Raw genomic sequence first — 14,794 nt, 5'->3', positions numbered from 1 at the left:
CTGTGCAGTTTGCTTTGGACTTCAAAGCTCAGCTGAGCTTGACCGATATTCTTCCATCACTTGAGGAGTATTTCATAAATCCATTGGCATATAATGGCCACAAAGGCCACATTTTTGTAAATTGAGCTTAAGGACATAGTATTTGTGAGTTATTCCAAATAAATGTCACTTCTTCTGTGGGGTGTTTATTTTTTTTGTACAAAACATAGGGATATATAATTTTTTGTGGCGGGAAACACAAGAGAGGAGCCAGGGAAATTGCTAGCTAGTACTATTAAGTACACCGTGCCAGGGCACACTGGTGGTCAGAGACATTGTACTGTATCATTGCTTTGGTTCAGTGTTCAACCAAGTGTCAAAGATTCAACTATGTCAGTACTGTACCACATACTACACCTACATCTCTTTTTTTAAAAATACTAAATATGTGCTTGCAAGGTAGTACTGGGAAATGTATTTAACAACTTGTTTTATTTGATTAAGCTGTTTAAGAATAATATAAATCAAATAAAGTAAAATCACAGCTTACTAAACTTATTAATTTCATAACTTACTAAAAAGAACGTAGGAAACTTCTATGTTCAAAAAGCAGCTGATTATTACTCATTTTAATTATGTTTTTTAGTTTTCAAAAACTAAAATCTAGATGAAATATGGTAAAAATTGAAAAACATGCATGATCAATAAACTAAATGAATTCATTTCATTACCTCTTGAGTTAAGGTGACCACAAATGATGAAATATGTTTAATGCCATCAATTTTGGTACCATAATAACTTAAGGTTAAAAAAATAAATATGAATCTGGTGGTGGAAATTGTTTTTTATTTTAATTTTTTACAGATGATGTGCCTTTTAAAGGAAAAATGGTGCATTGGCTAAAAAAAGGTTGAGAATAACCAATTTTCAGTACATATGACAATAATCTTTGTATTTCTGAATATGTCATGGATCTAGAATTGTGTGTCAAGTACACTCAACGATTCAATTTTTTCCCTACAATAACTGTTGCAAATATTTTTTTCGTTTGAGATGGAAAAACTTCTAACTTTTTTATTTTTTAATTTATCCACCCGTCGCAGCCCGCATCTGTGCGCTCGACAGAGGAGCAGAAACCATCATGGGGATCCTCCACAAAGAAAAAGAAACAAATCACTATGACAGGTGGATAATAAAACTAAAGAAGTTAGCGAAAGAAAAGCCCAGCCTGAACCCGAACTAAATGATTAAGATTTTAGGCCCAACCCAACTTTCAGGCCGGGTTCGGGCTTAAGAGTTTACCTAGAGTTCAAAGGGAACATTTTCTGGAAAAAAAAACCCCGACATGTAACAAGGAAAGTAACCCGTTTTTAAAACGAAATAACACCCTTATTTTAGCTAGAGTACATAAATTCATTCTAAAATAAAAACATGTATCAATTACTTTTAATTTATGTCAATACGAATGCTTCTTTCCAAATGTACCTTAAAAATTGCACACACTCCCTTTCAAGAAAACACTACAATAAATAACATCTTGTTGTTTTTTTCCCATCTTTTTACGTTGCATGTGTTCCATAATTTCTGTTCTGAATTCACACACACACACTTCTCCAACCTTTGGTTAGAGATCAATGGGATTTATCAATAAACCGCCGTGAGCAACAATCAATAAGAAAACCAAAGCGGCATCAACTTCAAATGCACGGTGGGGGTTGAACTCAATGTAAAGCATGTGTACCTTAGATATGGGTCAAAAACTCATTTAACTCATTAACCGACCGTCGATTTCAATGGAAAATAAAAGTTTGACGTCGACAGTGGCTCAGTATCACTAACAGCATGAGCAATTAATTGTGTCGAGTTTAAATTAGTAAAACATCCAACAGGTTCATTGAGCAAAAAAACCACTTGAAAAACAATCAAGGAAATAAAAGGACTGCTAAAGTGCTGAAAACAAGCTGAAGTCAATAGTGGGAGGCTATAAGCAGGGTCAATGGAACTTCTATAGAGACACGGGGGAGAAGGCCCGACTTTATTCCATAACATTTATTATTAAATACGCTCTGCGGTGGACCGGCTGCTGCTCTCAGCAGCGCTAAGTCTAATTACGTCCTCTCCTCACAAAACAAATTCAACACCCGGGTAAATATGGTCGGAATTCATCCTGTGGAAAAATGACTGGCAGTCTTTTTTGCTGTACCTCCTCACGGGGACATTTTAGTGAGATTCTTTCACATTGTCAATGAAAATTAAAAAAAATGGGTAAATTTAGTACTTACTGAGCTTGAGCCCAAAGATGCCCAGGCTGGGGTCGGTGGCGGTGTGCAGCCGTCTTTTTTTCCGCCAGCAACGGGCCGGGTACGTGTACATCTGCCCAGCTGCAACCCCTGTGGAACAAACCGCTTGGTGTAACGATGCTTGTGAAAGACGATAGGTATAACAGATACTCTTGGATCCGGTTCAGAGGACACTGTGTGCCAACAATCTGAATTCTTGTCTTGAGTCATTTTTTTCTTCGAGACATCTATTTGCAGACACATCCCTTGAAATAGTGCACACTGAATCTATTGAGAATGAAGAATTTACCTTTTCCATGTTTAAACCCTAAATTTGACATTTAGGAACCCCAAAAAATCTCATAAGTACTTAAACAATCTGGATATTTTAAAAGCATAGCATTTTATTGAGAAAAGTAAAAACTAAGACATAGCACGCAATAATTAAAAAAAATGTAATGACTAGAATACAATATTTTTTGCCCACTTATTACAAAAATAGAAACTGCTGAATTACAGGAACAACTTAATATTCCATTATTTTTGGAGTCAATATTTTACCATACAAACAAAAGGGAAAAATGTCAAAAAAATAAAAAATACATGTAGCCAATGATATTAAACATTTCACAAAAAAGGGGGAAAAAAAGAGCAATAATGGCCCACTGCCCGATGATTGCTGGGATGAGCTCCAGCACCCCCGCGACCCTACTGAGGATAAGCGGTGTGGCTAATAAGATGAGATGAGATATATTTCCATTTAATCTGATACTATTTAAAGAACGCTATTGTTTTATTGGTCACCCCTCTTGAGGGATATGACCAAGGTAGATAGATTGTTTTTTAACTATCAAGGACATAATAGTAACTCAACAAATGTGAAATTTCAAATAGAATCACACAGATACATTCATTCTAATGGGTTTATTTTTGCTAATTAAAACTAGTGAGAATCTTTAAATTTCAAAATTTGCCATTCAATAATTGCAAATTTAAAATAAAATTAACTACCTTGAAGTGAATTTAGACATTTAAAATTCAAACAATATTGAAAATGTATGGGAAAAAGTCCAAATAATAAATTTACAATTTACAGTTTACAGAATCCATAACAGACTTCATTCAACAACTTTTTTAAATCTTGGCGCTCACTGCAATCGTCACAAAATGTTAGTGGAAACAGGGTGTCACTGAATACCAAGGTAAACTAACTACAGCATTTCAAGTAAATAAGAACATCTGCATTGTATCAAGATCTGCTATGAGCAAAGGTTAAATCTATTCAATGAAGAGATTAGGGTCACATTGCGTTGAGCAGCATGCACTGGAGGGTTTTTTTAAACAGACTTTGTGTTCACAAACCTGGGCTGCGGTGATGGCGTTCCATCCATATGTAGCAGTTATTCTGAGCCACGCCCGTTTGCGAGTCGAGGAATGGAAGGCGCACGCTGCGCTCGGCACACAGGCGAGCGTTGTAGCTGCGGCACTGCTCGATGGCGTCCTTGTAGAACTGGTCACCCAACCTGTCCGGCAAATACATATTTAGCATGTGTTGCATTTTTGCTACAGTTACAAATGCTCATGTATTTAGTAGTGATGGACCAATATCAATTGTACACGACTGATACTGAGTAGCAAAAAACACACATAAATTCATTTTATTTTTTTGACCATGGCCAACCCAAATGCCCAAACAAGTTAAGCACCTCGGCACCCAAGTTGGTCATGTTTTCGTCTTTCCAGAAGAAACGGGACACAAGAAAGCGGCCGTGTCACTCGGGTTGGGGTGACACAACACACTCTTCTGTTCAACAGCAGGGCCCGACAGCTTTCACTGGTTTACCCTTGCCGCATTAATCCGGATTCCCTGCCCATCCCTTAGAGACCTCTGCAGTGCACTCATAACACCATCCATCCACGTCAATCGCTGCCTTCGTCTTGGACTCCTTCTATTTAATTCTGCTCAACATTCGCTCCCCATCCATCCTCTTCATGTGTCCAAACCAACCGAGTACTCTCTTATCCACATCGCTTGCTCAGTTCCACTACTACTCCAGTTCTGTCTCTCACAATTTCATTTCTCAATCCATCCAATCTTGTCACTCCTAACATACTCCTCAAACACTTCATCTCAAAAACATTTAATTTCTTTCTCAAACCTGCGTTCAGGCTCCAAGTCTCTGCACCATACAACACAGTCGGCACAATCACACTCTCATACAGTCCCCACTTAACATCCAAACTCCGGAAAATACGGTATTAGTTGTTGGGGAAGCAGACAACATATATTTAAAGCTGATCGATTGCTTATTGGCTTTCAAATGAATCAGGACCATCAAGTTAACAATTACTAAAATGGAAAAATAGCTTCTAACTAAAGGCAATTATCAACTTAAAGGCTGGAAAATAAAGCACCAGTTAACCACGCATAGACAGAGCTTGTGCAAGAAGGACCAGGGATGATACACTTCTATTGTTTATTCTTATGCTATTACCTTTAGTATATATTTTTTAACTTAGGCGTTTTAATTTTTTTTGTGCATTTGACATGTTGCAATGACAATAAATTGTATTCTAATTTGAGTATTCACAGATACCGAGTTCTGATACTAGTACAACATTTCATACAAAATGAACCACACCGCACATATCCAAATATAAGACGTTTTCCCAAAACTGAGACTTTTTATACATTTATAAACAATATGTTTATAACAAATAATATTTATTCATACATATTGTATCTAAAATACACAGCGTCATACAAGATTATTGTCCAGACTGCATTGCGTTGATTGCTAATCTTTGATCATGCTGAAAGAAGATCCTCGTTAGATATGTCTTTTATTGTTATGAAGCCATATTTGGTAAATAAATGGTATCGTGATGGGCAGCCCGATCAAAAACAATATTAAGGATCCGCCCAAGGACCCTACAGATTGACCACTATACAGGCCCAGAAAGATTAGGTAATGACAAGTTCTACAGAAAAAAAAAAGAAAAAACATTCATAACAATGCTAAAACACCCCAGAAAATGTATTGCCTGGAGGTTTTCCTGTCTCTCATGTAGGTTTCAGATCAATGGATCATGTAATAGTGGTCTGTGTGGCGCATTGAGACTTGTGATAAAAGGCTGTACAAATAATCATAAGTTGATTACAGAAAATACCAAATTGTAGTCTGAATTGTAGCCTCATATTAGCCCAATACCGCTACGTGATATTGAAACTTTCCCATACGAGCGAGGGCCATTGCCTCAGAGCAAAGCGTGGCGGCATCCTGCCAAACAAAGATGGTGGGAATCTAAGTGGGGACGCCAATGAGAAAAAGAAATACACATTTCAGGACAGTTTTTTTTTTTTTTTTTTAAATAAAAACAATCATCTCCATCTCTCTCCATCTCTCTCCCTCTCGCTCTCTCTTCCTCTCTCCCCGAGATAATGTCTGTTCTATCGTGTCGCCCCCGAGTTAAAATGAGTTTGAACCCCCTGGGATAAAGGATAGCAGTAGATATTTTCAGTAAAAAAAAAAACTTTCATTTTTAATTTAGTGCCAAGACAATTAATTGACTGGTAACAGCAATTGATTAGCTGCTGATTGTAATTCGTCGATCTCGTCATTTTGCAAAGGGATTATTTTTTTGTTTTAATGTTTCACATAGAATATTAAATGCTGAATGAAAACGGTGTGAAGTAGAATCATGTCTGTGCATTGTTTTTACACTGGAACGAGGACTGTGATGCTTAAACTGCAACATGCAATTTTAGAACTATATTTCAAAAATACCAATACTGACTACTGAAGAAAAAAACAATTGAGATTTTCTCATCTTTGTTGTAAGGGACAAAAAAGGTATTGTGGTAGTTGATGAAAATATGTACATTACAATTCAATTTGAATAGAACTGGGCTGGTCGTGAACACCTTAATCCACCAAATAATCGGTGGTCATTTTAAAAATCGATGTTAATCAGGCCTTCATTTCATTATTACACTCACTAAATAATAATGACCACAATGTACAAGAACATGACAAAGTGGTTATTAAATGGCAGGTGAACCCAAAATGAGCATTTATCAAGCGTGTTATTGGCTCCTTTCCTTAAGACTCCTAGGACTTAGTTCCACTTTCCTGAGCACCAACGAGACTTCCATTGTCCCCAAGCGTCCAGAGTTAATATTCAGAGCAGGATGGCGAAGGATATTTCACAGTCAAACCTTCAATCTCTGCCACGTGCCTGCTATGGTAATTAGCCTACTTAATTAATTTCGGCCGGGCGGCGGGCACAATGGCAGGTTCTAATTTAATGACGTCTAAGATAAAGGCCAAATTGAAAACATGGTTTGTTCTCTTGTTTTTCATTCATTTTCAAAGCCAATTTTCTAATTTCTTCGGTATCAATTCAAAAAAATAAATAATACATTATTTTACTATTAATAATTAATATTGATTCATAGTGGTTAAAATTATTATATTTGATCGCACAAACACTAAGAATGTATGTAATGTGGGTGCAAACCCAGAAAAGTCTTTTAAAGTGTAACTTATGGGCAAACTAAGCTACTGTAAGTGTGATTGAACTGGTCATCTGAGACAATATTTTCTTCTATTTAACTTGCTGGCATGAAGTTATATTTTACTAGTTACTTAACTAGTACGGACTGGCGTTATGTATGAGGTAAAAAGGTAAGACAAAACAGTGCCACCAAAAGAACGTTTTTTTATTTTTTTTTTATTTCGACCACTAAAATAAAGTCACTATGTAGCTGCTTACACATCCATCCATCCATCCATTAGCTGCACCACTTATCCTCAGTAGGGTCGCGGGGGTGCTGGAGCCCATCCCAGCTATCTTTGGGCAGTGGGCAGGGGACACCCTGAACTGGTTGCCAGCCAGTTGCAGGGCACACAGGGATAGACAATTTGCTCGCTCATTCACACCTAGGGACAATTTGGACCGGCCAATTAACCTGACACGCATGTTTTTGGAATGTGGGAGAAACCTGAGTGTCCGGAGGAAACCCAACCAGGCACGGAAAGAATATGCAAACTCCACACAGGAGGTTTGATCTCAAGACCTCAGAACTGTGCTGCACATGTGCTAACCACTGCACTGCCGTGCTACCCCGCTTACACATCCTTCGTGTTTATTTGAGACATTACTATGTACCATCTTTATCTGTCACTCGGTTTGTATAATCTAACGCGCATTTCTGCCTCAACAATGCGTGCGCCGCTAAGCTACGTCGCATGTGGATTTATCAAGACATATGATTTTTAGATCTTGAGTAAATCACGAAAATAATTGAACAACAGTGTGTAAAAATGTTTTGAGACAAGACTCTCCCCATGTAGGTGATGGGTAAAAATGACAAATATGTCATGTGTATCTTACATTATCAGTTGCAGCAAGTTCTTCCCATTACAATTTACCATTGGGAAACGGTACATTAATTTTTTACATGTCCCATAATAAATGTCCTTAATAATACATAATCCTTGCGCTAATACACATTTCTTAGTGCTCTGTTCAGGAGTAGCAAGTAGCAAATGGTAAGAAAAAACATAGTCAAGGTAGTCGTCGTCTTTGTGAATACATTGTGGAGAGTTGGATCACTTTTTATTTTACTCTGCAGCGTGTTGTACATAGATCTGTTACATGTTTTAGCCATTGTTTGTATTTTCGGTTTTCTAGCCATCATTCATTAGAACTTCACCCCCCCTGACATCTTGGTGTGATGCACCTGTCCTTAATGCTTCTAGGAAGGAATGGCACTTGACAGGACAACACCATACAAACTAATGCCAGCTGCGACAATCACGAGGAAAGAAGAAAAGCAATAGCAGCCCCCATAGCAGGTGTGTCACCTTCATTTTCAAGCAGACTGATTTTATTTTGTTTCATTTAATGTGTCGTCTATAGTCAGACTACTGAGAAACATGGCAACAATTTCAAGCATTTACAAACCTTGAAAACACATAATACAAGATTTTTTTAAGGATTTTCAAGCACCAGTACGAACCCTATGTAAAGGTGCTGTGTTTGATTCCTCTTCTGCAAACCATGTGTTTGCAGTAACAATCTAAGGGAGACAGCCATTTTCAAGGCAAATTAATGAGCTGGAGGTATCGAATCGAGTCTGGAATAGTTAAGTGGACCTGGGGAGGCAGGAGGGTGCCTCGCTTGTCCTGCTCTCACCCCCCATTGGCTCCACCTCCAGTCCTCGCTCGCGGCGAGAAAACGTGCATTTAAGCTAACAGCCGCCTCAGGAATTCCATCCACACAAAGACGCATACATTGCGCCTCGGACAAAGCCACAGTGTGCGAGGACAAAGGGGCAAGTGGGCAGTTGCAGGTACGCTGAGAAACCAAGAAAGTAAAATGCAAAAACAGCAAGAAAATTGAAAATCGACCTCACAACTTGAAAAGTTTTTCAAACCATTCTGTCATGACGGGGGAAAAAAACGTATCTTTAATGCCAATGTGTTTTTTTTTGTGCCTTTATGGAATGTTTAGGAACTAATTTTATGGATTCTTAATAGAATTACTCATTTTTAAATTTCTTTTTGGGGCGGTGGGGGGATTCTTTAATAAAAACAAATGACTTGTGCAAAATTAAGCAATTTAAATTTGAAACATTCTATGATGTTATGATTCCCTAATTTTCCACTCTAAACGTTACTTTGTATTATTCCAAGAAGGGAAAAAACTGAAAAAAAAACAGATTTTTTTTTTTACTCCACGAAAGCTATTATACGCTTTAATTTATCTTTATGCGATTCATGAACAGATTAGCAGTGAAATGATTATTCGAAAATCTTATGGATTTAGTTGTTTTCAATACTATAACTTTGTTTCATCTTAAAATACCTGGTTATATACATCAAAATGTTATGTCCTTCATGATAGGGGGCTTATAAAAATGTTTCATGGTTTATTAATCTCTTATTTTATTCAAAATGTTTGCCTTAATGTTTGAAAGTTAATTCCCATTTTCTAAAACAGAACATCAGTTCAAATTACCATAATAGAAACGATCATTTTATCTCTTGGTTAAAGCTTGAAATAAGTAGAATTATGAGTCAGCAGTCCCAAAATAAAGTATAGCCGTGATGATAGGAAAAAACTACCGTGTTTATTCGTGTATGACGCGCACTCGTGTTGAAACCTAATTTTTGTTTCACTTAAAAAACTTTGTGGATTATCAGCGGCCATGATTAAAATCATTTATTGAAAACGTAAATTATAAACATAAAACCAACATAAAATTAACAATTTATTTATTTGATTTCCTTCAAGGTCCGATTATTCATCAGGTACATCAAAAAGCTGTTTCCCTCGTCATGTTTTTTGTGTTTATATGTTTCAGGACAACTATTTTTTCTCCATTCTAATAGTGGTCTCTGGTACTTTAAAATACTTTGATAATTAGATACAATCAAATGCCTTTTCAAATGTCATCTATATAATAAGTGCTCTAGTCTTTCGGATTTGGCACTTTCACAGCATATACAAAAAAAACAACCAATATTAATGAGATCCCAAAACATTTGATATTATCTAAAATAAACCCTGACGTTATTAAGGGTATTGGAAAAAATAATAGATTTACAGAATTGTGACGTATGACTCTGGGAATCAGCTTTGATTTCGATCGAACACAAACAAGGAAAACCCTTTTGTGTGACGTGTCTAATTTGCTGCCATATACAGGTATGGACATCAAAGATCCATCTACCTATGCTGCCGACAGCTATAGACGTCAAAGCTCCGTTTTAGCGAGGCTCGCAGTGACTGGGTTAAGAGGCCAGGAAATGGGTTGAAAAAAATAACTTAACAGTCCCTTCCCAAAAACATGTCAAAGCAGGGAAAGGATTTAAACACCAAATCGTAATTATTCAATACCTGTGACACATTTTTGTAAACGCTCATCAGATGCCAAGCTGTGCTTTTGACTGCCGTTCCTCGACATCAGCACTCATCAGTGATGGAACGCGATGTGACATATCGGCTTACAAAAGAGCGCGCCAGCTGTAAACGGTCCCTGAAGTGGACTCTGCTTGGAAGCCGCACTCAAAGGCCATGCCACATGGAAAGCGGCTCTTGAGACCACTCCAGTTGAATGCTGGATACTGATCAGGGCTCAGTGACTGTGTTTTGAGGGTGAGGGGTGGTAATTGAGACAACAAATATGTGGTTAGGAGAAGCCTTTTTGCGGGCTTGAGCTGCTGCCTAGCCTCAAAGCAGGACATTGCCACGAATCAGCATTATCAACTGATCTCTGAATCAATTATCAAGGAAATATAAATAAAATACATATCTTGCGTGTTGGAATTTTTTATTGCTGTTAAACGTCATTGCAATACTTTTCTTTGCACTACTGTTATGATGCCTACTTTTCATTGCAACATTATTTTATCTTGTTTTTCTTTTTCAAGTCTTTATTACGTGTTAATTCTGGAGTGACATGTCTAATCATGTAGCAAACAACATTCACTACGTTGTTATCAATGACAATAAAGACAATGAAAGCAAATCAACAAATACTTTTGAAATAGATTCATGATTGGCTTTTGCATTGAAAGGTCTCCAAAATCATATTTTCAGTTTCTCTATGATAAATATTTGCAGATTTGTATTGTCCTTAATGATAGAAGACCAAATATTTTAGGGTTCAATACAGAAATTTTGGCCCAAAAATTTAAATATCAATTCCATCCGTCTATCAGGTCATTACCGGTTTTGAACAGTAAACACCACTCCATGCACATTCTTTCAATTAAATTGATTAAAAATTAAATAACGGATCAAATACTCACTCGAAAACCTCTGCTTTGGTAAATCCTGATTGCTCGTGCAAAAAAAAACAAATAAAAAACAACTACGCATAGATTGTGACTATCTTGATTGTAATTGACTAGTTAGTGCTGTTTATAAAACAATAGTTATTATATTTAAGTTCTCAAATCAAACCCTTGATTTTCTACCCAAAATTTCACGATTTAAAATTGTTTTTGGACCCTTTTCAAAATGATGATTTACTCAAGGTTAATTAGATTTATTGCCCAGCGCAAAATAAAGACATAACATTTGAACAAAACCTCATTGGTAAATATATAGTTTTGGTCAGTTGACGAGTCGGTCTAATCTTTAAAACATTTAAATATAAAGTGCGAAAATAGCCTATTTTTGTGACACTCAGGATGAAAATCTTTGTTGGTCATTTACGACTAAAAATCAGAGAATTATATGTGCATCCGAGTTTTATTAAATCAGACAACATACCTAGTCCTTGAAATGTGTCGATACTACAAGTTGGTCAACTTGATTCAATTAATACTCAAAGTGCACCTTAATCAGATTGCAGCCTTGATTGTCCTCCATGAGCAAGAAAGACCTCAGATTAATAATAATTCCTGCCCAATTTGAAACCTTTTCCCCAAAGTCAATCTTCTTAATATAAAAAGGTCATACCGGTCCTCTGAAGCAATATCAAATTAGCGTCAAGAGCAACTAATTATAAATCTAAATATAGTGTGAAATGAAGTCAAAAGCCACAATCTTATAATGGCAGATTAAATACTTCATTGTGTTACTTTGAGGTATGGTTTTAGAATGAAACGCCAACTTCATATAGAATATTAGTTGAAAGAATAAGACAATAAGTGAGAAATACTCTACATATTTACTATAACTACTATAACTATATTTATGAAAATTAAGGTAAAGCACTGGATAAAAGAAATGTCTGATTTAAAAGTCCGACTTCTGTTATTATTAAAGGAAGAAATTTAGTCACTGGAACATATTAACAGGTATGAGGTTGTGATTATTGAGAAGTTGATAGGCAATCAATCATGTTACCACTTAAACACACTTTATATGATTTATGTTCATTAGAAACAATTCTATAAAAAATACTTAACATTTTTATTGTTTGTCCATCATATAAATTTGGAGATTAAGTTTTTGAATACTCTCAGTAAATTAATATTAATCAATGCCGCATTAGGATTTTTTTCTTACACAAAAATAGATAACATTTTGTTGTAAACCTATATTTTTGCACTGCAAACAATTTTATACAAGCAATTTTCTTTTTTCTTTTAAAATTCAATTTTGCTTCCCTACCAGCTCAGTAGCCTAGATGGTAAGGCGCCCGCTTTGAGACTGGGAGGTTCGGGTTCGCGCCCCGGCCGAGTCATTCCTAAGACTTAAAAAGTGGTCGGCGGCGCCCTCTCTTGGCTGCGGCTGCATCGGGTCAGATGCAATCGACATTTCGTTCTGTGTACATTGTTACACAGAATGACAATACAAGGAAATTATTATTATTATTATTATTAAAAATAACGAGTTTTGGGGTTTTAAAATGTAAACAAAAAAAAAGAATTCTCAATGTAATCAGTGTTCTCGTTCTTGTCCTTGACGCATCATTTTTGCTGGGGACGCATTGTGTCAAATTAACGTGCGTCCCCGGGACGCAACTTTTTTGACACCAAATTGTTATTATTACCAGATTACTTTTTTTTTTCAAACAAAGATTTACCGCACTCCAACCTTTTCGTCAGGCAGATCTGCCATTGTTGTTTTGGTCTCGCGCCGATCTCGGCAAACGAGATCTCGTTGCTTCGAGATGACGTCATTGTTTTGGTGGTTGTCGAGTGAAAGAATTATGCCTCCGTAAAAACAGTTGGTGTTAGGTGCAAAATAAAAAAAAAATTGGTAATTTCTTCAGTGTCGGTAATAATTCGAAACATAATACAAAAAGTGGTAACAACGACAATAATTCCGGCACAAAAAAAACGCGAAGAAATTCCTCAGAAGACCGCGAAGGCAGGGAAAACACGTGTTTTGAAGCGAACGATTCGATGAAAGATAAACAAAAGAATACTCTTAGCAACAAAAGGACTTTTCTGCCAAAATGGACTCAATTATATTCCTGGTTACGCTATGAGGAGGATGATAATGGAGGCTACATGTTCTGTGATGCGTGCACCCAGCATGACAAAAAAACTCGATTGCATAAATCATTTCGCAATACAAACTTTCAGAAAAGCACATTGGATCAGCACAACGACAATGAAAACCCCAAATTAGCTATGGAAATTCCGTTGCTGCAATAGGACCTTGAGAAGGCATTACAACTGTGGCCGGACAGCAAACCACGAAGAATATATGATCTGAAAAAACTGAAGTGATTAAAACTGCATGAATATATATACTATTATTTCAGCAATATTATTTTGTATAATGTACAATATTATTGTGAACTGACAAATCTGAAGTGATAACTGCTTTATATTACCAATTAAGTGTCAAGTCAAGTCAAATTTATTTATATAGCCCTTAATCACAAAAATGTCTCAAAGGACTGCACAGGATTACAATGACACAATTATCTGATCTTAAACCAACCAAGTGTGATGATTAAAACTGAATGAATATATAGATTTATATATTTATTTATATATTTGTCGCCGATTTACAATTTCAACCTCGACAACACTAAATTTTGGGGACCCATAGATCTCATTTGGGACCCATAGTTTTTTGAGCATCCGAGTCCTATCACTTTTCAGAGGTAAAATGAACACTGATTTTTTTTTTTTTTATAAAACCTGACATTAAATCATTAATCTATAAATTGATTATTTTATATTTGTATTTTCCCAATACATTAATGATGATAGATTGTAATCTTACATTTTATTTTTTGCATCATGTTGCTCACAAAACTATTTTATTGTATTTAAAGACCTGACTTTACTGCACATTGAAAGAATTGACAATCTCTGAATCATGTTTTCAGATTCTGTTGATATTAAATTATCTATTTTTCATATGTATATCAAAAATATTCCATACTGCATTTGATCAAGTCTATCAAACATAAACTGAACCTAATTAAATAGGAAATGGAATCAATTTGAAAAATACTATAGTCTTACAAAATTAAATCGTTAATGTCTCTCTGAATGCCGATAATCCCCCCATGAAAAACATTTTTTCTTAGCACCACTTTCTTGGTTCTAAAAAGTGTGGTACTCATGTTTTGACGAAAAAAATCCTAGCTTCAACGCAGCGCAATTATGCATGCGCTAACTGATGTGGATATTGGAAGTTTTTGTTGGGTTCTTTGCCGTTTTGCGCCTTTCAGCTTTCAACCAACGTATGTTGATTAAACGACAACTTCTAAATATACTGGTCAGTAAGCAGATTTAGCGAGATTTTCTAATAGATGGAATTACAGGTTAGGCCTTTTCAGGCAAAAAGAGGACCACATACCAGCACCCTGCATGCTTCAAAAATGAACAGAGACATTACAGGCCACAGACTGTACACACTCAGCCATAAATTACGCGCTGAATTACGACCCTTGGCTAGTGTGCGTAAATCCCATATGTTGCGTGAGCCGCTCGCATCGGATCTCCAATCCAATTGCAAAACCACAACGCACAAAGCAAACGTGCAACGGCCACAATGGTCAATGGTAATTCGACCAAGCTCCGGTCTCGAGGAAGGAAGGAGCAAAG

At 36.4% G+C, this 14,794-nt stretch overlaps 1 protein-coding gene across 1 annotated transcript in view; it reads right to left on the bottom strand.

Moving 5' to 3' along the window:
• The window catches only part of LOC148351844 (zinc finger protein DPF3-like), a 32,947-nt gene that overhangs the window by 17,121 nt on the left and 1,032 nt on the right, over positions 1 to 14,794 (bottom strand). Inside the window, exons 2-3 of the mRNA XM_088354900.1 lie at positions 3,621 to 3,781; positions 2,262 to 2,369 (exon numbers count right to left, since the gene is read on the bottom strand). Of these exons, the coding sequence (XP_088211026.1) occupies positions 2,262 to 2,369; positions 3,621 to 3,781 (269 nt within the window). The remainder of the gene's footprint in view (positions 1 to 2,261; positions 2,370 to 3,620; positions 3,782 to 14,794) is intronic.

The sequence above is a fragment of the Urocampus carinirostris genome, chromosome 15 (genome assembly GCF_059441175.1).
Source record: "Urocampus carinirostris isolate Australia breed hairy pipefish chromosome 15, RoL_Ucar_1.0, whole genome shotgun sequence".
NCBI lineage: Eukaryota > Metazoa > Chordata > Actinopteri > Syngnathiformes > Syngnathidae > Urocampus > Urocampus carinirostris.
Note: the sequence above shows the minus strand (reverse complement) of the source record. Positions and strands in the feature narration are given on the sequence as shown.